The sequence below is a fragment of the Pogona vitticeps genome, chromosome 1 (assembly GCF_051106095.1).
Source record: "Pogona vitticeps strain Pit_001003342236 chromosome 1, PviZW2.1, whole genome shotgun sequence".
Taxonomy (NCBI): Eukaryota; Metazoa; Chordata; class Lepidosauria; order Squamata; family Agamidae; genus Pogona; species Pogona vitticeps.
The window spans coordinates 275,005,051-275,029,157 of NC_135783.1; the positions used below are offsets into that span (position 1 = coordinate 275,005,051).

The 24,107-nt window shown below is 40.3% G+C and overlaps 1 protein-coding gene and 1 long non-coding RNA gene across 2 annotated transcripts in view; one reads left to right on the top strand and one right to left on the bottom strand.

Annotated features, from left to right (window-relative positions):
- The window catches only part of ANO3 (anoctamin 3), a 339,659-nt gene extending 317,043 nt beyond the window's left edge, over positions 1-22,616 (bottom strand). Inside the window, exon 1 of the mRNA XM_072985871.2 lies at positions 290-22,616. Coding sequence (XP_072841972.2) covers positions 290-443 — 154 coding nt within the window. The 5' untranslated portion in view covers positions 444-22,616. The remainder of the gene's footprint in view (positions 1-289) is intronic.
- LOC144585842 (uncharacterized) overlaps positions 1-24,107 on the top strand; it is a 757,174-nt gene that overhangs the window by 396,377 nt on the left and 336,690 nt on the right. The gene's annotated exons all lie outside the window — the stretch shown is intronic.

Sequence of the window (24,107 nt, forward strand, 5' to 3'; positions counted from 1 at the left end):
AAAGCAGATCTGACATACGGCTGTCCAATTTCCTCTTGAATGCCTCCAGCACTGGAGTGCTCACCACAATCTCTGACACCTTGGTGTCTGATTGGAAAATATGCAAAATTGTAACAAAGGGAAAGCTTCAGAGTGATGAGGACCTCCTGCTCTCCTCTGTTCCTCCAAGCCAGACCAGCAGACCTGGACTTCTCTATGAAGAAAACCAAATCATCTCTTTGTCAGAAGCCCATGACATATCCAAATCAATCCAGTACTACATACAAAGTGAATGGGAGGTGATGCTTACCACTGGGCAGAGACACCGAAGAATGAAGTTCCCATTTGCACCAATCCATCTGGGAATTTTTGGCTTTGGTTTCACTAACATCTGGCTGGGAATCACATCTGGCATCCACATCTTCAGGAGAAACAACATCCAGCTCAATTTCCTCAAGTGACATTGCAAGGTATGTTTGTTAAGAGGTTCTGAGTTCTGTTGATGAAGATGAAGTGACATTAACTATATCCAGTTTATCTGTCTGCAGGGAAAAAAATAAGTTGAGAACTAACTACACTTTGATCAACCTGGAAAACCGGCAATTGTCTCAGAAACCAGAGTCAGTAATTCCAGCAAAGTCGGTATGAAAGCTAAGCCACAACTCTCAGACTTCCTAGTTTTCTCCCAGGGTATCAAAAGTAAACAAAACCTTTTCCTTTAAAAAGTTCTTCTGTATTTGTGTGACAGCAGTGCTATGGTGTCTGCATGGCTGCTGAAGAAATAAACAGGATAAGTGGAGACATCTGTATGTCTGCTAAGATCTGCTCTTAATAACTTTGTTTTAGCAGCTCTAATTCATATTTCAGTTCACATGTGCAACACTGGGAGGGGCTTAGCATACCAATGAAAACAAGTGCATTATAGAAGGAGGGTCTTGAAAAGTAGACGTTTATGATGCCAGATCAACACCTCACCCTGGAGATCTGCAGCAAGGTACCTAAAATCAAGAGCAAATAACTGCAGAAACCTTGTCTTTCCCCCAAATACCCAATGTTTCCTGGCAGCCCAGGAATGAAAAATTAATTATTTCCAATTTGTATTTGTATGAGTATCAACTTTACCATGAATGATTCTTTTTTTTTATAAATGAAGAAATGTAGAATTTTGTCATACCTGGTGTGCTTGGTTTTGTACTTATGAAAAATGTGCAAATTTAAAAGGAATTGCTGAATTAAGAAAAATTGGACAGTATTATCAATCCTAATTGCATGTTCCTGTTTTAGAATATAAGTGCCTTTCAGGAGCACACCAAAGTCCCTTTCATCCATCAACAAGTAAGCATTATAATCCTATACTCATCCAGAAGTCTTTGGGAGCATGTATTGGTGGGTGATCTGTTGATTGACCTCTGTAGAACCCCAGGTGAAGCTGAACTGATCAATAATTGACCGGTGACCTTTCACTGGGCCAGTGTTTTATTATCCATCTATCCTGGGGATGGGGGTGGGGGGTACAGCAATTATATTTCTATCTAAGTAGGCAAGGAATACCTCATTATAATTTTCATGAAAATTTTCCATTTCTTTCCTCTCCCGTTTATTTTGCAGGTGTGTGAAACACAGCACATAGAAATAATTTGTTTTATTTTTTCCCTCCATAATTCCTGCCCCTCTCTTTAAAAACTCCAGATGAACAGTGCTGAGAGAGCCATCTGCTGGCAAAAGTGAGACCTTACGCATTTCAAAACACTGATGCTGTGCTGAAGTTATTCTTGATCTTAGTCCTTCTAAAAAGAAGATAAAGTACTGAGGAAAGTTGCTCTGTGTAGACACTACAGTTAGGGAAAAAGTCCCAGTTTGAAATTATTCAGAGACAAGTAACTTGAAGGAAAGGATCCAGAGATACTCCCTCTGGATAAAAGTATATTTTATATTAAAATACATAATTGTTAATAGACTACCATGCTGGTTCATGCATTGGTAGTCTCAAGATTAGATTACTGCAATGCTTTCTAGGTGGGGCTGCCCATGGGCTGCTACGGAAACTTCAGCAGGTTCAGAACACAGTAGCCAGATTACTGAGTGGGGTAAAAACACATCAACACATTTCCTCTGCTCTGGTTGCCCTGCACTTGTTCCCTTTCCATTTTATAGTTTAAAGGTGCTGATGTTGACCTATAAAGCCCTAAATGCTTTGGGACTTTGATACCTAGCAGAGCATCTCCTTCTGACTTGATCTGCCCATCCTGTACAGTCCTCCCAGGCCAGTCGTTTAAGGAGTTTTGACCCTAAGGGAGGCCCAGAAAGGGATGACTAGAAACTGGGTCTTCTCAGCAGTCACTCTGCAACTCTGGAAATTCACCTGGCCTCTTCCCGAAATTCACCTGGCTGAAATTCACCTGGCCTCTTCACTGGGAACTTTCAAGAGACTACTAAAAACATGATTGTTCAGACAGGCCTTTATGGACTTTTGTTGTTGTTTAGTCGTTTAGTCATGTCCGACTCTTCATGACCCCATGGACCAGAGCATGCCAGGCCCTCCTGTCTACCACTGCCTCCTGGAGTTGGGTTAAATTCATGTTGGTTGCTTCGATGACACTGTCCAACCATCTCATCCTCTGTCATCCCCTTCTCCTCCTGCCTTCACACTTTCCCAACATCAGCGTCTTTTCCAGGGAGTCTTCTCTTCTCATGAGATTTATGGACTTTAGAACATCTTAGTTCAGTCGTGCTTTTAACAATTACATCTTCAAACTCTCCACCATACCTTTTTATTACTTTAATTATTTAACTTGCTTTATTGTTGCATTTTTGTTTTTAAGTTTAAATTCTGTATTGTTGTTTATAATGTTGTAAAAATTGTAAAATGCCCAGAGTGGCTTTGGTACAAATCAAATCAATCAATCAGTTTCCAATATCACCACAAATTTGGTGCATTGTATTGCATATAAAAAGTACATCCAGAACTAATTACTAATATTACTGGATAATTTTCAGTATGTTATGGATAATGTTCAGTTATGGTGTGAGAAACTTATAAAAATGGGAGAAATCAATAGTCATTATTGAGGATACATAAATGTCATATAATGCAGTTATACGGGCCAAAAGAATTTGTGTTATATCAATTCTGCCATTACTTAAATCATTTAATAAATTTCCATTAACATGCATGGGTAATATCAATTCATTTGGCTAGCCAATTGTGTTTTTTTTCCCCAGCTAGCCGGCATGGTCTTTTTTGAAATGATCTGATTCCTGTATCACTTCAGTCCTTATTATTTCAGCATTTGTGAATGTTGCTGTTGATTTGTTTACGTTGTGAATGGGTTTGGTGGCACCATGGTCACTGTATGTCCATCGTGCTTGTACCTTCTTTTAAAAAATGCTTAGAAATAAATCCCTTACTTTTTCTTTTACATTTTTTCCTCCACAATAGTTTACTGATGTATCACTGAGTCAATGTCTTCCTTATTGTGTGTGTCATCCACACTTTTGTGTAGCTCGTAGTTAAATTTTTCCCCTAGCTTTTCAACTACATTTCAAGTTCTTTTTAATGCTTCCCAATTCCACCAGGCGGCACACTGACTGTTGGAAGTGACAAGAAAATGTCATTTATATGCTGCTTTAGCGATATGATTTTCTTGAAAGAAAATTTTAGTGCAGTGAGGACACAGGAACAGGATGGAAAATGAATCAATTTATATCATGTAGCCTACAGAACCAGTACAAATAGCAAGAAATGTAGCAATTGAACTAACAGCCATGTGAATATAGATATATAAGGAGGATATATATATATTCCTCCTTATATATCTATATTCACATATAAGGAATATAGATATATAAGGAATATAGATATATATTTCCTCCTTATATACATCTATATTCACATATATATAAGGAGGAAAAAGAAACAATTCAAATGGGGTGTGTGATTAGTCTCATGGTCGCTATTAATACTTTGCTAAAATGTCTCCCAGGGCCATTTCAACCATTCAGTTTGATAGGAAAAAATGTCACATTAAAAAAATTGAGAAAGAGGGAAAATTTTCAATGGATGAGGTTTAGTTTCTTGAGTCTACTTACAAGATGACCAAGAACTGTGTGTCAACATCTTGTCATTCATTGCGCAAACATCTGTTTGGCAGCTGGTGTCACCTTTCCCTCCCTCCATTTCTCACCTGTCAGTTAAAGCCTGGGGGAATATATAATTATTAAAAGCCTCCCACTTTTTCAATTCAGGAAGTAACGGCAGGCAAGGGAACTGCAGAGTGATGAAGAGGTGTGTAATAGAAACAAACAAACAAAACACTGCACATTGACCATCCTGTAACATGAAAAATGTTAGCAGTAGAAATCCTAAACAGCCCAGGCAAGAAGGCATAAAAACAGAACACTCTTTCATTGAGCAGTGAAACTTCTGTGAAACCAGAGAACTACAAATACCTGCACACATGTAGAAGGTTTATTATTATTTCGGAATGCCTGATTGTAGGTAGGAAGAAAGCTCAGTGGTGCTATCCTTAATATTATTTTAAACAATTATTTTGACCCTTGGAGGGGAATCTGGGGTCCATCAGATGATGGTAGACATAAACTCCCATCAGCCACAGCCAATCAGACATATAATCAGGGATGATGGAATTTGTATTCCAACAATATCTACAGAACCACAATATTTCTCAGAGTTGGACCTTCACCCCAGTACACATGTGGTAAGAGTAGATGATGGCATAGTCTTCAATGAATAATTCTGAAAAAATATAAAAGCAAGACTATTGTTTCTCCTTTGTTCAAGTTTCTCTTTTAGAAATACAGTACAACAAAATTTGAAAGAAGTGCATTTTCTCTTATCCATTTTTTCCCATGTGTTGTTTCCATAATACACATTGGTTTTCCCCAGCCACTTATCATATGGATTGAATATTGCCTTGCATGTATTTTTAAAAAGTAGACCTAGCTCACAAAGACTGAAAGGCAACTATGGCATGACGCTAAGGATAATCTGCATATGCATTAGCTCTCCTTTTCAGGATTCTTGCCCTCAGGGACTTTTCTTTCAAACAAGCTTTTATCCTTAATGTTGTGCAATGGAGAGAAACCAGGATTTTGGAAGACCTCAGATTAATTTCCCCTTCTGACAAGGCTTCTTCTTTGGGAGGCCTTGAGCAAGTCCTCTCTTCTGGTTTAGACTGAATATCTTTGCAAAACTGGCAAAGCAATGATGTCCCTCAGAGGCGGTGAATGAGAGATGGATCATAAGAGATCCTGGACATGAGTAGTGTTGCATAAATATTTAATAACACCAAGTGCACAGAGGTATTTGACACTGCCCTAATATGGATCTGAATAGATTTCATTCCATCTCACACACTGCAATACATCTTGCAGTAGCCGGATATTCATATCATTTTTCAAACACAATTTTCTTGGTCTAGAGAAATGCCTTCATACTTATCAGTCCTCCCTTGACCCCTAGCTTTCTCGGGCAAAAATGGCAGTAGATCTACTGGGGAAGTCAGACACACTAGATTAGTGATTCACAACTTGGGTAACCCAGGTGTTCTGGAACTAGAATTTCCAGAAGCCTTCAGCACCAGCTATGCCAGTGTGGGTTTCTGGGACTTGTGGTCCAATAACACCTGGGCTACCCAAGGTTGGGGACCACTGCACTAGAGGAACACCCATTTGTCTACCAGAAGACAATGCTTCTAGGAGTCTGTTTTATAAGAGAACTATTCAGAAAGTAGGAAAATACCCAGCCATAAACAAAGAAGCCAAAAGAGGAAAAAATAAGTGCTGGCAGTATGTATATAAAATTTTTACTGCACCTTTGATAGGTTTCATGATTTAGAGTTTCTTTTCAGATCCTCCTTGCTCCTCTGGCACTCCCATTCACACCTCCTGCTGTAAATATAGATCTGATGCCAGTTCCAGCTTCTTTACCAGGTACAGACAATGGGCATGAATAAGGCCACCAGTACCCTATTGTTAATAATAGTCATTCCAATTTGCATGAAGGATCTGCTAGCCATTATAGTGAGAACAGCAGAAACAAGATGTAGTCTGATGAGTAGTAAATGTCTCATCACAAGTAGGTGGCATTTTACTTGCTTTGGAGGAGGGACTGACTTATGGATCCTCTTTTGAATAAGTCCACCTTGGACTCATAGGTTTAGATCACTACAACCAAGTTGTAGATAGCCCACCTTAACACTGGGATTGGGGTGGTGCTGTTTCACCAGATTCCTAGATGAATCTAAAACCATTTCAACTGGCTTCTGCCTGGACTGAAACAGTTTTGTTCGCCCCAGTTGATGATGACTTTTTCAGAGGCAGGGTACTCTCTGTTGAATCTCCTTGACATCTAAATGACTTGTGTTAATATTAGTCATAGTACTCGTATCCTCCTCAAGTCCTCACAAAGTTGAGTGCTGGTAACTCTGTCATTCAGTGGTTCCACTTCAATCTTCAGCAAGTCCTGGACCATTGCCCAGAATCAGAGATGGGCTGGATGGTGGTCAGTTGTAACAATGGTGGCCTGACAGATAAGGTTTCTTTTTCAAGTCAAGGAATCAGGCAGTCTACTTTTGGTCAGTGTAGCTCTGTCTCTGATAGAGCACATATGCAGTTCAGGGACACCACAGGATCCAAAATTATTTTAGGAAATCTATGTGGCTTCATTGGTGAGAAGTTCTTTTGGCCAGTTAAAAAGATCACTCTGCCACCCATTACTATCCAAATGGAACCTTGCAATGCACTCTATATGGACCTTAGATTGATATTGGTTGATGCTGCATGAACAGCTTGGGCTGAAGATATTACACCCATTCTGAAATCTTTGCATTGGCTACCAGTGTTACTACAGCAGCCCTCACATTTTAAATATAATTAATTCCCCAACAAAGTTCAGGGTTATCGTAAATCAAAGTCTGCTTCACCAATAGGATTCATGTTGAAATAGTGGTTTGTTTCTCAAATAATTATCAAGCTACACCTCCACTCTCCTGTCCTCTGCCATTTTGCTTGCACCTTCCACCCACTGTACTATCCTCTCTATTATCTCACTAATCTTCCACAGTTTTGTTGTTGTTGTTGTTGTTGTTATTGTTGTTGTTGTTGTTGTTATCCATTCTATTCCCTTTGGCTATCTATTCCCTTCCTCCATCTGTCCTATTCTATGTTGCTTGCTTGCTCCCTGTATCCCAGTATATTACCTCCCATCCTTCACTGTTGCTATACTTCCTGACATAAGTGTGGTGGTTATAGAACTTGTAAAACTTGAGTTTTGGACACCAGTGGAAAACATTCTTGAGTAACTCTGGAACAGTCATAAAAGCAGGAGGTCATCAAATGAAATATTGTAAATCCAGAGATCCATTGTATTTATGGACAAATCCTTAAATAATTCAATATCCAGATACCAACAGAGTCTGATTCATATCAACCCACCTGAGATCAGCCAAGAAACTTTTGCTTGTGGTACTCCAGGTAGTGTGGCTTGCAGAACTGTTCCGCTTAGTCAGGCTTAGTCAGGCTTAGTCAGTGGTGGTACCCTGCTTCTGGAACTCCCTTCCATGAGAGACTGGTTATTCTCCACACTATTATCTTGTAATTATCAGTTTAAAACATATACATACACGTATAAGCATCTGTTCATTTGTCTTTAATGGCAATTGGTATTGCTTCTTTGTATTATTTTTATTACCTTTTAGCACACAGTCTTAATTTGTGGGTTTGGATTTATGATTTTAAATCTGGGATCAAAGACATTGGTAGTTTATTGATCATAACTGTATGTTTTTAGATAGAATGTTAGTCATGCTGAGCTCTTGTGAGGAGAGGTTTCCTGTATGTTGAACAAACAAACAAACAAATACGGTAAATAAAGCTGGTTAATTGCAGGTTTCTTTCATGGATTTATTGTTCCACTGGTCTATACGTAATTGAATTGTTTGTACAATGCTATGCATTAGGCTAAGAGCCTCTCTCCTCTGTCTCTCTATTCCATTTGCTCTCTATCAGCTATGATAATAATTATGCTTCATGTCAAATTAATCTGCTACTCTAAGACCACAGTTTCCCTATTGATCTGCTCAAAATAGTACTTGCATCAAGTTCAGAGAGGGAGCACTCAGTTTGAAGGAAATTGTGTGTTCTCTCCTTTGAAGAAAAGTGCCCCTCATAGCTCCCTCATCTCCAATGTTCCATTTTCAATCATTTTCAATCTGTAATATTTTTATTTATTTATTAACCACACTCACATGGCACCCCCACTAACATGATTCTCTGAGTGGCTTCCAATGTAGCCACATTTATTCACAGAAGGAAATATGAGTGGACAAAAATAACGGAACAGTAGTAAGGTGATACTGTGAGACACACTGCATTATCTTACCACTGAATAGTTATGGAGGGTTTCATTTGGCAAATGGTTTTGTTGGAAAAAAATTGAGTAATTAGTCCAGAATATATAGAAGGGAAATAAAACATGACAAATTAATGAAAACCTGGCAAGCTTTATTAACATATGGAATTAAGGGCCCATTCACAACTGCCAAAAGAACTCCAGTTATATCAATTTGGCCATGATTTAGATCATCTTATAATTTTCTGTTCACATGACACATAGCTAATATCGATTAATTTGCCCTGGCAAGCAGTTTATTTCCACCTCACTGGGAGTGTTGTTCTAAATATGATCAATGATTAATTCCTTATTGTTTCAGCAAATGTGAATGTTGCTGTCAATTTATTTCCTTTGCAAAGGAGTAAGGTTTCTGGATGCTCTGGCCACTTTAGGGTCACTGAGCTTGCATCCTTTTTATTTTGTTTTAAAGGCATATTGACAAATTATTAGTAGCAGCTCCTGGTGCTGCTGCCACCACTAAAATAACAATATAAGTTACTTTTCTAATCCCTGGCTCCATCTCACAGCCTGCAATGTGTAGAAGGTAAATCCCAGGGTCTGAGCTTCATAAAAACCTGTTTTCGGGGTTCTGTGCTCATTCTTGTCAGCTCCACAGTCCTCCAAGACCAAATGCAAATATTTCATTAAAAAGACATTACCAAAGTTATGTGCTGGAAAGACAGCCAGCTACTGTATAAAACATACAATGTCTGGCAACCATTTGAAGCAAGAGAACATAGTGAAAAATCAGTTATTCTGTTTATGCCTTTACGTGGAATACATTGGAGTCTTTTCAAGAGCTCCACATTGATTACCCTCAACTCTGCTTAACATGATGCTGAGATAAGTAAATAGAAATGATGCTGAGATGAGTAAACAAAACAAATGCCATTTAAACAATTTGAAATGTTGATGATTACTTCATTCAGTTGGGCAATTATTTCCTTCTCTGCTTTAACCTAAGGATCATAAAGCTAACAATTTGTTTCTGTTATTTAGTCCTCACACTCTGAGTCCTTAAGAACAGTGCTGCTGATGCCTACTGTCCTGGTTCCAAGGGTCCTCAGATACTCAATTGTGGATGGTGGGAAAACAAAAGAGTTGGGGATGTAAACTTTTGTCAGAATTTTCTGACACTCTCCATACAGTTTCCATATTGACAAGTAAAGTGTTTTGGCAATTGCTGTACATCTGTGAACTGCCCAAAATTAGGCTGTCTGCTGTTTTCTTTAAAAATCTGAAGCACTGGATGGGTTATTGACCTCTTTATTAAGAATTTATGCTGCTTTGCTGTAATTTTTGCTATTCTCTAATGTAGTCATTTTTGTACATTCTACTTTTTGTTTGTTTAATATAACTCCCATGTTGAATGACTCTGAGTAAATATAATATACTCAGCCCAATTTGTAACAGGAGGCACTATGACCATGGTTCGAAGATTGTGGATGTGTCTCAGTGCATGTGCAAGTTCATACATGTGCTCTGAGAACATACCAGGTAACACAGGTAACATACTCCATTCTGCCAGCTAACTATCATATGCCTGTTCTAGTACTGGTTGCAAGAGCAGTTGTGCAATTAGACACACAATGGGAAGACTGTCAAAGAGGCAAGGGCGGGAGGAATTTATATGCTTGTCATTCCACTCTGTATTTCAGCAATAAGATACTGTCCAATAACTATCTATCTAAATAGAAGGAAGAAAGGGGTGAAATTCAAGAATGTGAAGCTCAAATAGTATGCTGAAGATAATCCCTCACTTCAAGAATGTGAAGCTCAAATAGTATGCTGAAGATAATCCCTCACTTCATCCTGCAGCTAAACCAAAGACCATACAGACCAGCTTCAAGGGAATATCTGCAGTGAACTCACTCAGAGAAACTCTCTAGCACCTTAATAATTGGAGTATGCAGGAGAGACCTTGGGATTCATTGGGGTGGTGAAGCTCTCCTTTTCTCTTGGCAGTAGTTCAACATCTTCACTATAGAATCATAGAATAATGGAGTTGGAAGGAGTCTATAAGGCCATCAAGCCAACACCTTGCTCAATGCAAGAATAGAAATCAAAGCAGATCTGACAGATGGTTGTCCTCTCTTGAATGCCTCCAACCATGGAGCACTCGCCACCTTCCAAGATAACAGGTTCCTTAGCTGTACTGCTTTAACAGCTAGGATGTTTTTCCTAATATTCAACCTAAAGCTATCTACCTGTAGCTTGAGCACATTATTATGTGTCCTGCGTGATCGAGAACAGATCCTGCTCCTCCTCTGTATGACTACCATTCAAGTAGTTGAAAAGTGCTATTGTTTCTCACCTCAGTCTTCTTTTCTCAAGGCTAAACATACCAAATTCTTTCAGTCTTTCTTCACAGGGCTTGGTTTCCGATCCCCTGATCATTCCTGTTGCCCTCCTCTGAACTTGCTAGAGTTTGTTGGCATCCTTTTTAAAGTGTGGCATCCAGAACTGGACACAGTACTCAAGATGAGGCCTAGTTGTTGTTTACTCGTTTAGTCGTGTCCGACTCTTCGTGACCCCATGGAACAGAGCACGCCAGGCCCTCCTGTCTTCTAGAACAGAAACAAAAGATGAGGCCTAACCACTGCCAAATTGATGGGTACTAGTACCTCCCAGGATTTGGAAACTATACCTCGGTTAATGCATCCTAAAACAAAATTAAGTTCTTTCTTTAAAAAGTGTTACATTTATAAGGCACATTCTTAAGCTTGAAGTCTTACAGCACCTAGCGCCTCTTGATTGGCTCTCCTTTCTCACATCTTCCAGCTAATCACTTTCTTCCTGTGGTGGCTAGGTAAAAAATTTGAGGGTTTCATCACAACATTGGACTGTCCTAATCACAAATAACTTGAAACAATCCTCTTTATAGAGATAATTATTACAAATATCTATTACAAATAACCAGTTGCTTCCAAGCTCTGGTTTAGAATACCAAAAACAGAAAGAGAGAGAGAGAGAGAGAGGAGAACAATAAGGGTGTTTAGGAAGAACAGTGCAGTGCCACCACTATACTTCAGAATCTGCTGCTTAAGACAACCAACTGCCCTGTTATAGAACTGTCCCCCCCCTCCTCCATCTAACTCTAAACATTTAGACTCTTTTTTTTGATACAGCTCTGCTTCCTTTCTTGATTGTTCTGTCTTCCATCCTGGTTGGAAAAAGGGAATCCTGTTTGGCCAATCGTACAAAGAATTAGGATTTTTATGTTGGGATTGTTTAACTTCTGAATCATGTCAACTGAGGCATTAGAGGGTGCAAGAAAGGGGAGTGCTCTCCTACCAGAGATCCTTCTCTCCTCCTTCAAAGACTTTTTGCTGCATTTTCAGCATTCCAGCTTTCTCCCATCATTGGAAGCCATATAAGAGGTTGAAAGAGATTAAGCCATTTTATCATTTCAAGGATGGAAAAAGCTCAGCTTTGATCTTCATCACTGAAAGAAGTAGTTTCAGAAATATCTGTAGCCATTTCCTTTCTTCAAGGTTATAAAAAAACATTTTCAGTATCCCTTGGAGTCACACACAAAAAAGGACAAACCAAACTAAAAACAACCAAACAAATAAATGCAATGGAGGAAAATAGAATATAGACACTAGATCAAATTTTCTCTGGTTTATATAAAGTTATTATCTAAAGCAATTCCACTGAATTACAGGTCTATATTTAGTTGAAAGAAATATATTTGAGTCTGCATTGGTTCAGGGAGGGGGACTAACTAAGATTTTCCCCAAACTTAGCACTTTGATTTATTTAAAGAATAGAATAAGTTTCAATAGTGTAAAATAGAATTTTAAAAATGCAATAAAGACTGGACGAAAACAAAAACAAAGTCTAATATTTCTCATTTCACACGCTGGCAAGATTATGCTCAAAATCCTCCAAGGCAGTATGTGGACCGAGAACTTCCAGAAGTACAAGCTGGATTTCGAAGGGGCAGAGGAACTAGTGACCAAATTGCTAACATACTGTTGTGTCTTGGGATCAACCTTGCTGTGTCCTTCCAGGTTTTCATAATAGCCTGGTGGATGCAACAGCAGCTGTTACGGATAACTTCCCTCCCTACAATTAGCATGGATGTGGGGTAATTGGGGTGGGGGGTGGAAACCTTCAAAGAGAGGCGGGGGGGTTATGTATGTGCATGTTCTTTTATCCAGTAAATCGTGTGGAATTACTGCTGTGTCCTGATTCTTCTTTGGGCATCCAGCACCACGACGTAACACATACGCTGGATTATGGAGAAAACCAGAAAAACATCTACTTCCGCTTCACTGACTATGCAAAGCCTTTGTGTGTGGACCATAGCAAACTATGGCAAGTCCTTAAAGAAATGGGAGTGCCTGACCACCTTATCTGTCTCCTGAGATATCTATACATGGGACAGGAAGCAACAGTTAGAACTGGAAATGGAACAACTGACTGGTTCAAAATTGGAAAAGGAGCACAATGTCCCCCTGCTTATTTAACTTATATGCAGAATACATCATGTGAAAGGCTGGAGTGGAGGAATCCCAAACTGGAATTAAGACTGCCAGAAGAAATATCAACAACCTCAGATATGCAGATGATACCACTCTGATGGTAGAAAGTGAATGAGGGTGAAAGAGGAGAGCGCAAAAAATGGTCTGAAGTTCAACATTTAAAAAAATGAAGATCATGGCCACTGGTCCCATCACCTCCTGGGAAATAGAAGGGGAAGATATGGAGGCAGTGACAGAGTTTACTTTCTTGGGTTCCATGATTACTACAGATGGTGACAGGAGCCACAAAATTAAAAGACGCCTGCTTCTTGGGAGGAAAGTGATGACAAACCTTGACAGCATCTTAAAAAGCAGAGACATCACCTTGCCAACAAAAGTCCGAATAGCCACAGCTATGGTTTTTCCTGTCGTGATGTATGGAAGTGAGAGCTGGACCATAAAGAAGGCTGACCACTGATGAATTGATGCTTTTGAGTTGTGGTGCTGGAAGAGACTCTTGAGAGTTCCCTGGACTGCAAAGAGAACAAAGCTATCCATTCTAAAGGAAATCAAGCCTGAGTGCTCACAGGAAGGACAGATCCTGAAGCTGAGGCTCCAATACTTTGGCCATCTCATAAGAAGAGAAGACTCCCTGGAAAAGCCCCTGATGTTGGGAAAGTGTGAAGGCAACAGGAGAAAGGGATGGCAGAGGGCGAGATGGTTGGACAGTGTCATCGAAGCTACCAACATGAATTTGACCCAACTCTTGGAAGCAGTGGAAGACAGGAGGGCCTGTCGTGCTCTGGTCCATGGGGTCACAAAGAGTCGGACATGACTTAACAACTAAACAACAACAGCATTATCTATCATGATGAACACCACATCTGTGAACAAAATGGTGACCAGTGGTCCCTGTGAAGGTGGACTGTTCAAGGATCTGTATCCCTTGCTTTTTCATCTTCCAATAAAAATTCAAAGTACAATAAAGAAGCAAAAGAAAAGGCAGCAATGCCAAATGGAAGGTAGTGCTATGTGCTCAATAGTTAACACATCGTCATTTGCATGAAAAAGAGAAAGCTTTCATGAATACAAAGCTATAAGAGGGTGGAATCTCATAAACTTAACAGCTATGTCTCCTGTGTGGATTCACACTTGTTTATTGAAAATTGCCTTGAGGGATATTGCATTGTGCTAAACAGAGCTAAATGCCTTTTCTTCAGCATGACAACTGCTTTCCAGAGAACCTTAAGGAAACAAAAGAAAGCCAAAAGAAACAGCAGGGTTTGTATCAAATCTATGCAAGCATCTCCACTGGTGAGCAAAACAGGCCTCTTTTATCTGGTATGCTGTTAACTGACTTATTCATTACTCTCTTCATGAGGGAGCAGTATTTTACATTGTTGATTGTTAAAGAATACTAAAGACACTCAAAATGTATAGGCACTGCTCACCCAAGCATTTTACGGCTACATAAAATACTTCCATTGGCTGGGATTCCAAGCAGAGCTGGGGCAGAAGTTTGTTCAGTTCCCATTCTGCAAGGCCTTCAAAAAAAAACAAAAACAAACAAACAAAAAAAAAACCATAAAACAAAGCAGAAAAAAAGCCGAAACTTTGGGGCTCAAATTTAAAAAAAGAAGGATACAGCATGTAAAAGCAAATATATAAGTGGATTGTGTTTGCAAAAATGCCTATGTTCATGAAAATATAAGGACAAATGCTTCCAAAATGTGTGCTGAGTAGAAAAATGAATACATTACGAGAAATGTGTGTTAAAAAGCTTACCTTTTCCATGAAGATGTCTTTCAATGAACTGTCACCAATAAAAGCCAGCACAGCAGGATGTAGGAGGATATGACATGCAGGGCCATTCCACCAGCACAGTTCAAAAATCCTCCCTCAACTGTCACCACTGGGAGTCTTTTCAGATGAGATCAGGAGGAAGACCTGGGCCATTCTATCAGTCCTGCTGCCAAACCACTTCCTTCCTTATCCTTTTTTCCTTTTATGTTACCTTTTCCCTTGATGGTAAGCTTGAAGGCAGGGACTCTCTTATTTTTATTAATTGCACATTAGTACTGAAAGGGATGTAGTGGTGGTGGTGCGGGTTAAACTGCAGAAGCCTCTGTGCTGCAAGGTTGGAAGACCAGCAGTCGAAAGATCAAATCCATGCAACAGAATGAGCTCCTGTCACTTGTGCGAGCTCCTGCCAACCTAGCAGTTTGAAAGCATGTAAAAATGCAAGTAGATAAATAGGTACCACCTTAGTGGGAAGGTAACGGCATTCCGTGTCTAGTTCTGCTGGCCACGTGACCACAGAAAGTGTCTTTGGACAAACGCTAGCTCTATGGCTTGGAAACGGGGATGAGCACCACACCCTAGAGTCAGACATGACTGGAGTAAATGTCAAGGGGAACCTTTAACTTTACCTTACTGAAAGACACCTTCTGGCAGTGAAGGAGGAAAAAAAATGGTTTTTTTAAAGGTTGCACACAAATCCACTGATGCCATTCAGGAGCTAACTTGGATTTGGGCTGGTTTGGCTCAAAGCAGTGTGTATCTGAGCTCATTTAATTCAAATCTAAAACCTATTAAATATTCAGAAATCCAAATCTTCACACTTCCCACAGATTTGTGTTAGAAGATGTAAACACATGTAAGTTTTTTTGGTTTCTGTGGAAATGTTTAAAATTTGACTACATGGCATTCTCAGAGAGGATTATTCCTGACAAAATGCAGAAAAATATATCTGGGAAAGAGTGTGCTTGGCATTTTTAAATTGTGGACTGAAAAACCCCACAACTGATTCATTTGTTTGTTTCATACAGGCTGAAGCCCTTCCTAGCTGTGCAATGGTAGCATAATGCTTTGGGACTAAGAACATTCACAGATAGAACCAGCGCCCATGTATAGATGGCTTCAGCATGTCACTTTTCATTTCTTCTTAAAAATATCTTTCCTAGCTATGAAAGAAGATGCAATTCTGGAGGCTTCTCCAATGATTAGGGTAATATTTTGGATGTTGCTGAGTTTTGCACCAGAAAGGGAAATTGAAATGAAGCAATAGCAGGGATGAGTAGCTTTACCTGTTCTTCTCAGCAGTTGTCATCCTGGGTTATCAATTGAGTGAAGTGAGTCCTTTGGAGTCAATTTGACCACGTGGCAGTTTGCTTTTTCACCTTTTTAATAATAGCTGAGATATCTCAGTGACTTTTGGTTTGGCCACAGCACTGCATTTGAGTATCAACTGAGCTTGCATACCAATTTTTATAGGAGGAGATGAAATCTATAGTGAAATGTGTGATGTGTCCTCCTTGAAGTCTGAGAGACTCAGGTGAAAGTTAATATGGACATTTAGGACATCATCCTGCACTTCAAAGAAAAACATGGATATTCTTAATGGGGCTGGGGATGGGGGAAGATAGAAAGTAATTAGCCACAGGGAGTGTGTTATAGGGACAGTGCAATCCTAGCTCAAATGCTACTATCGAATGGGGGGCCAAAGGAATCCCCATGGAGGCGCGTCTTTGCCAGATTCCCAGAATGCCACGCGACATTACAAGGTTGTTCGCGAGAACAGCTAGGGGGACATGAGGAAACAGAGGGCATATAAAGGCACGCATCCTATTGTCTTCTTCCTTCCATGTTTCTCTGGCAGTCCACCCACCCGCCCTATATTTTAGTGTGAGATTAGCTGGTCGCCCGTTGGGGGCCGGATAGGAATTTTTGACCCACCTCCCGATTGGCCAGTGGAGGCAGGGATTTTTCGCCTATCCCACACTGGATTAGGAGTGTTGGCCTTGGTAAGGATGGTAGTAGAATTCGGTCACACTGGGTGGGTAATGCGGATTTGAAAGATATTGGAACTTGGATTATATGGTAATGGCACGAAATTGCAGTGTATCTGAACTCGCAGCACTGCCGATCAGGCGATCACAGTGCTGGGAAGGAAAGATGTGCTGGGGGTGCACCCGGACCCATGGTCGGCACAGAGAGAGGGAAAGGGGGTCTGGGAAAAATTGGAGGCTGGTAGTTATCCCATGGTAATAAAGAAGGGGATAACGGAGGCCTGAGCTCAGCCTATCGGCTGTTTGATGGTCACTCAAGAAGCCAAGAGGGAAAACTGAATCCGCACTACAGCAGGATCCCCCTTTGCCAAAGGATTGGCAAGGTTCATGAGAACAGAATGGAATTTAATAATGTGTGGCCCATGTTTAACCCATTACACTTGGTCTCGTGTGGTTATTCCGGGGTAAGAGGGCAAGATGCATTGGCTGTGGGTGGGTATCAGGCACCCACAAGCACACAGCTCCATACTGGGCAAAATTAGGTGAGACCACTCTGTCTAATAACTGGGTCCATGATTTATAGGAATTTCTGATTATGTTAGCAAAGTGCATAAATGAAGGTGAGCTTATGTCTATTAATCAGGAGTGATCATTCAGAATTCTTATAGTAAGAGTGGGGGGGAAACATTTCTGTTGTTCCATGAAAGCCATGATTTAGGAGGTGGAGCAGCAATTTGTGTTACTAACAAAAAACCAAGATAGGCCAAGATGCCCAATCCTATCTTGCTAACATTCAGCAATAGTCACTTTAAATGCAAGATTGCTACACTTATTTTAACAGTCCTTGATCATTTATAGCATCACTAGGTGGAAAGGATTTACCTAGGGTCAGTTCAGTGGGCCCTTGGCTGTCTTGGGCAGTTAGGACTGAGCTCTATGTGTGGTCTGTTTGGTTATAGAAAAGATAGTGACAAAGATTACTCTGATGCAAAATCTAAATTACCCCCATTTATATGCTGTTATAATGAACTGAGTCTTAACCAGCCCCAGATGTACCAGCAAATGTTTAAAATTAGCTGAAAGTTCACAACAGCACCATATAAACTACTGCAAACTTAGAGCATTTTCTTTTTCAAGGGCTGGAAATTGAACAGTCTTGATAAAATGTTGGCAAAGGTAAAGAAGAAGAAGATGGGGAAAGCAAAATATTGTAGCACTTTAAAGACTAACAGATCTGTTTTTGTGTGAGCTTTGATGGATCAAAATCCACTTCTTCAGACACACTCTCTTCAGAAAAGACCCATAGTTCTCCATTATATCCTCTGCATTCCATTTATATGTAGCACTCTGTTACCTGCATCAGCATCTGTGCATCCTTGTCTTACTGCATAAAGCCACCTGCAAAGCCCAAACATATGAGATACTGTACTTCTATCAGCCCCATTAATCTCCAACTACTGGAATAGAAATTTGACTTATTGATTGGGACACCGGTTAGATGAATACAGAAGAAAACAGATTGAATTTAGATGACTGACTTCTGATCATAAGGATGCCAGAAATATATGAAGAATTAAATATTTGTAACATAGATCTTCATTCTGAAATTTCTAATTTAAGATGGTAAATTCCCTCCTATTTAACATTTACTCTTCCTTGGCATTTGAAAGAGAGCTTAAATCGATCCATTAATTATTCAGACTTTATTCCTAAATTGCTGCTAGCTATTCCTAAATGCTTGTCAGTGTTAGAAGTAATTTGTTTCCAGTCTGAGCTCTTTTTCCAAAAAAGCGTCGCATATTAAAAGGTCATTTTTAACTTTTGTCTTTTGAAATTATTTTGAAGCTTTGTTTCGAGTCTTAAGAGGTTTTTCAAAGACATGGGTTAATTTATGTCAATTGCCTAGCTTTCATTATCATTAAAAACCAAAATTTTATTCAGACAGCAAAAGCTGTGTTGCTAATTTTAGAGGCTGGAGTTTTCCCACCCTTTTCAAAAAAAATTTTTTTTTTTAAAAAAAGAAAATGATCATTCGCTTGAAAAGTGGGAAGAAACATGGGGTAGGGAGCTATTAACCATGCTAATTGCTGTATTAATGGCATCTGTTATGGGTATGGAAATTGCCAACAGTACTTCAACACTGACATTTTTGTAAAGCTGATGGTGACATTATTTTCAGGGTAGAAAATTGAGATTCTTTAATAGCTACTGTCTGGTACTTGATCTTATATCTTCCACAGATTGTACAGCAGTTCGCATTTCACAAAATACACACAAGGATTTGTACACACAATATACTGATGTAAAGGTCAGACCGTTAAAGTCAGCTCAGAGACTTTTGTGGCTCAGATGAGCCATGGATATCTTCCACGTGCAGACGTAGGCTGCCCTATTGTACTGTTAGCATGTCACTGCATTGGAAAGGAAACAGCAAAAATGGTCTATTTCTCTGCAGCCAATTGATAGGAGTTTCTTCAATTACATATGCTGTATTTTGTAAATTTATATTTTTATCTGGTTACAACAATGTATGAAGCTGTTCTCCAGCAAATTTTAGAAAAAATCAATCAAGAAAATGAGTGAAATCCATAGTTTAAGTTATGGCAGTTGTAATGGGTCTGGAGTGGGCAGAAACCTCTTGTATTGGCACAATACCCATTGTGCTGGTTGATACCTGATCTCCTGGCAAACCTGGATCTGTTGAGGCAATCATTGTAAGGGACAGAGAAAAAGAATGGCTGGGATGGAGCAAAACTAAACTAGATCCATCCCCTCTCAGCTAAGAATCTCAGTCACTCTTCTGGCACAAAGTTAGACCAGTAATCCTGAGGGATTTCTGGCATCCTAGGCTAGGGGTGTGTGGATTCAGCACAGCCTCAGTGGGCATAGTGTTAGGTCAGCCAGCTGTAAAGCCGCTATAGCTTGTGGAAGGATCTGCCATATTCTAGGAAAATGGGAGAGTTGGCCATTACCGTTCCCCCCCTCCCCTAGGTAGCTTCTTACTGCTTTTGCCTGTGTTTATTTTTGGGGGAAAGGCCATACTTCAGTCTGTGACGGGATATATTTTGCATGCAGCAGGTCCTGTGTTCAGTCCCTGGTATCTCCAAATAGGACTGGGAACAACACCTGAATGAAATCCTTCAGAGCTGCTACATTTTACAGTTGATAATATTGGGTGAGATGGACTGATGATCGGACTCAGTATGAGACAGCTCCCTGTGTTCTGATGCTCCCAAGTAGTGAAGATACAGCTACACTGCATTAACTGTAACTTAACAACAGATGACATCATTCCTTTTGCAGTCTAACCATAACTTTTCAGCTACCCCTACAATCATAAGGATATAGCCTCACTAAATGGCAGAGGAATAAAATTGTATTCTCAAAGATCGCCACTCTCACTCTTGGCACGTGTTCAGAAATCACATGGGAAAGCTGCCACCAGAAAGCCTCAAAAAACCACCCCACTTTAAGCCCTTTCAAAATGCCAGGGGAAAAACTAGCCACATTCCACTGAGACTCAGAAGCCACAGAGTATGCTAGCAGCTGCGTCCCCTCGTCCCAGAAACGGCAAGTCCACTAACTCTATTAGTATTGCCAGTTCTAGCCTGAGGAATTGAATTAAGAGCCAAGCTCCTCAACCATAAACCAAAAATGCACCAGGTGGAGATTTTAAAGATTATTTAAAGAATATATCAAAGACAAGCCTAACCAGAAGAGTAAAATACTTAAAAATCAAAAAAACAATTCAAGTAAAAAAGAGAACAGGCAGAAGATCACCAAAGAAGAAGAAGAAGAAGAGGAGGAGGAGGAGGAGGAGGAGGAGGAGGAGGAGGAGGAGTTTAATTTAAGCTAAACACTAAGAACCTAATTTCCTCAGTTAGTGCTGGAGAGTCAGACTTACTGGCAGATTCCTGAATCTTCAAATAACAGATGCCCCTAAACTGAGGAATACAATTTACTTTATACCCTGTTGTGCAGATTCTCAAATGCCCCTATATCCAATCAAATTAAGACTTCTGCTAAATCTTCTAGAAGGCAAGCTTTCTAACATGCTTTGAAATTAAACTCTGGCCTTTCTGTTTATCTTGTCCCAGTCCAGATGGCTTGCTATCTATCACCTTTCACCTTATTTCAACCAACTTTCTCACCAGCTTCTCTGGCCTAGGCACCATTAGCTACTTATTTAGTGATATTTACCAGTGTGAAGAACATTAAATCCAAAAGTTCTTGGCAAGATGGAATTTGACAGGCATGTCTCTCTTAGATGTAAGTCAGGAAGTAGTGTGGTTGCTGTTTTATCATTATAGCTGAAGCAGCTGTGGATTAAGTGTAATCCCCAGTTCTTCAAACAAAGAAACATAGGCCATGCACACCTCCCCGTTTGGTTTTTCTTTGAAACTGTTTTATCTACTATAACACTTCTGTCTGTCCTGAGCCAATGAATTAAAACTTCTGTATCCACTCTGATGTTCATGGACACTTGTGTATAACTTCTTCATTCTCCATGTTCTTTCTTTTCTCTTCCAGTGTTCTGTCAGAAGAAGGGAATGGTAAGGCATCCCGGTGTATTCTCTACCTAGAAAAGTCTGGAAAGGGTCATATAAATTGGAATCGACTAGACAGCATGCAATTATTGTTTTTGTCATCAAACTGCAGAGTTCTTCTTGCCCCCACCCCCAGAATTCACTTGTTCCCGAGGAACAAGTTAAGAGTAATTCTGACACCTGCATCTTGTTAGGGCTTTGACAACCAGGGCAAAAATGCTGAAGTCACGTTTCAAAAGTAATGTCGAGTAGGACAAGGTTTATTTTTGCTTATTATTAAACAAAAATAACCTTTTTTATGTTTTGAAATTTTTATTCGCTACCATCTTGGTTTATGTGTTTATTTCCATGGTAGTTTTAATGTTTTACAGCAATTTCATTTTTTATGTTTCTTTTTTCATTGTACACTCCCCAGAGTAGTGATTTGCTTGATGGACGGTATATAAATTGAATGAATGAATGAATATTATCAAGTTTAGTAGTACTAGTACTATGATTCATAGTAGTATTAGTAGTAGTATGACAAGTAACATGTTCTAGGGGTTTTTAAATACTTTCAAGGAGCCTTAAAGGAGATTTTTAGTTTTTCAAGATTTGTGTTTTTCTCTTAATTACTCAGTAGTTTTTCATTATATTGGAGGGGGGGGGCAAAAGGACCCAGATATTTATTTATTTATTTATTTATTTATTTATTTATTTATTTATTTATTTATTTATTTTATTTATATCCCGCCTATCTAGCCAACTCAGGACCACTCTAGGCAGCTAACAATCATCAAATAATAAAAATATACATATGTAAAACAGCATAAATAATAAAAACTTTACAAAAAAAAAACCAAGTGGAGAGGAAAGGAAAAGGAACATCAGGGATTGTCTTGAGGAAAGGCCTGCCGAAACAACCATGTCTTTAATTGATTCTTGAAGATACCCAGCGAGGGAGCCCCGCGAATCCCAGGAGGTAGGTTGTTCCAGAGGCGAGGAGCCACCGCTGAGAAGGCCCGATTTCTTGTCTTCTCCTTCTGGGCCTCCCTCGGCGTTAGGCTCCTCAGCCTCACCTCCTGGCTCGCACGAGTGACATGGGTAGAACTTGGTGGGAGTAGGCAGATATCGAGGCCCTATACCGTTTAGGGCTTTATACGTAAGTGTCAACACTTTGAAGTCGATGCGGAAATGGATGGGCAGCCAATGCAATGCGGCCAGAGTGGGTGAGATGTGTTGGAATTTTCTCACTCCACTGAGTAATCTGGCCGTCGCATTCTGCACCACCTGTAGTTTCCGCAGCAGCCTCAAAGGAAGCCCCACGTAGAGTGCATTACAGTGGTCTAATCTTGAGATTACGAGCGCATGCACCAAGGTAGTGAGCACCCCCACATCAAGGTAGGGCCGCAGCTGGGCTATCCGCCTGAGATGAAAAAAGGCGGAGCGGACCACCAACGCCACCTGAGATTCCATGGTGAGCGCCGGGTCAAGATGGATCCCCAGACTGCGGACCCCATCCTTGGCAGGCAGAGTCACCCCCCCCAAAAGAGAGGGAGTTTCCCAAACCCCCAACTGTGGGAGGGCCCACCCTCAGTACCTCCGTCTTGTCCGGGTTCAGCCTCAACCCGTTCTCCTGCATCCATTGCAGTACAGTCCCCAGGCAGTGCTGAAGGGACAGAACGGCATCTCCTGCGGTAGGTGGAAAGGAGATGTAGAGCTGAGTATCATCAGCGTACTGATGACACAACGCTCCACATCCCCTGATGACCCCACCCAGTGGCCTCATATAGATGTTAAACAGCATTGGGGAGATAATCGACCCCTGTGGAACCCCACAATTGAGGCTCCACGGGGCCGAGACACTCTCCCCAAGCTGCACTCTCTGGGGACGGTCCTCCAAGAAGGAACGGAGCCAGGCCAATGCCAGACCACCTATTCCCAGCTCGGAGAGCCTCCCCAGGAGGATACCGTGGTCAATGGTATCGAAGGCTGCTGAGATGTCAAGGAGAACCAGCAGAGACACTTTGCCCCTGTCAGCCTCCCTGTCAGATAATAGCTTAGTTACCTTTATGTAGCCCTTGGTTGCCTCTGCAAGCTGTTTTGAAATGCAAGCTCAACAAACACTTTCCCCAGGATTCTTTTCACATTTCCTTCTTGCCTTTCTTATCTTTTTCCTTTCTATGTTCTGAACTTCAAAGCAATTCAGAACAGAATGATACCCAGCAGCATAATCTGCTTAATCTCCAGATAATGGGTCTCCCTGAACTGAGGAATTCAACTAACTTTACAGGCTGTTGTGTAGAGTCTTGAATGACCCCACATCCCATCAAATTAAATATTTTACCAATTTTTTTAGAAGACATGTTTTCCAAGACATTGCACTCATCATGGTGCAGTTGGGGCAAGCTAGAGGCTTATTGTATTCAGGTGTATGGACTGTTCGTTGGTTGCTTGCTTCCATTAAGTGACAGAAAAATCAAAGTTACACTATCTCACTCTTCAGGGTTTATTCTACTATCTCCTTTAAATATAACTTAAAATAAAACTAGTACTGGCTCCCTACTATACTTTGATTCTGAACAAATATCAAAGTGTACAGAAAGGTTCTCCTTCCCCGCTTACAAACAAACTGCCGTCACCCTGAAAGACAAGAAACTTTGCCACCTGCATTTTTAAAAAGTTTTACGATTTTAACTATAAGGGTCAAACTTCTGATGTTACATTTCAAAAATAATGTAGAGCAGGACAAATTTTACTTTTGTTTATAATTACAATTTTTAGTAGTAGTAATCTGTTGTTGTTATTTGCCATCAAGTTGCCTCAGACTCATGCTGACCTTACGAATGAGCACTCTCCAAAATGTCCTGTCCTCAGCCGCACTGCTCACCTCTTGCAGAATCAAGCCCATAGTTTTTTTTTAAGGGAATCA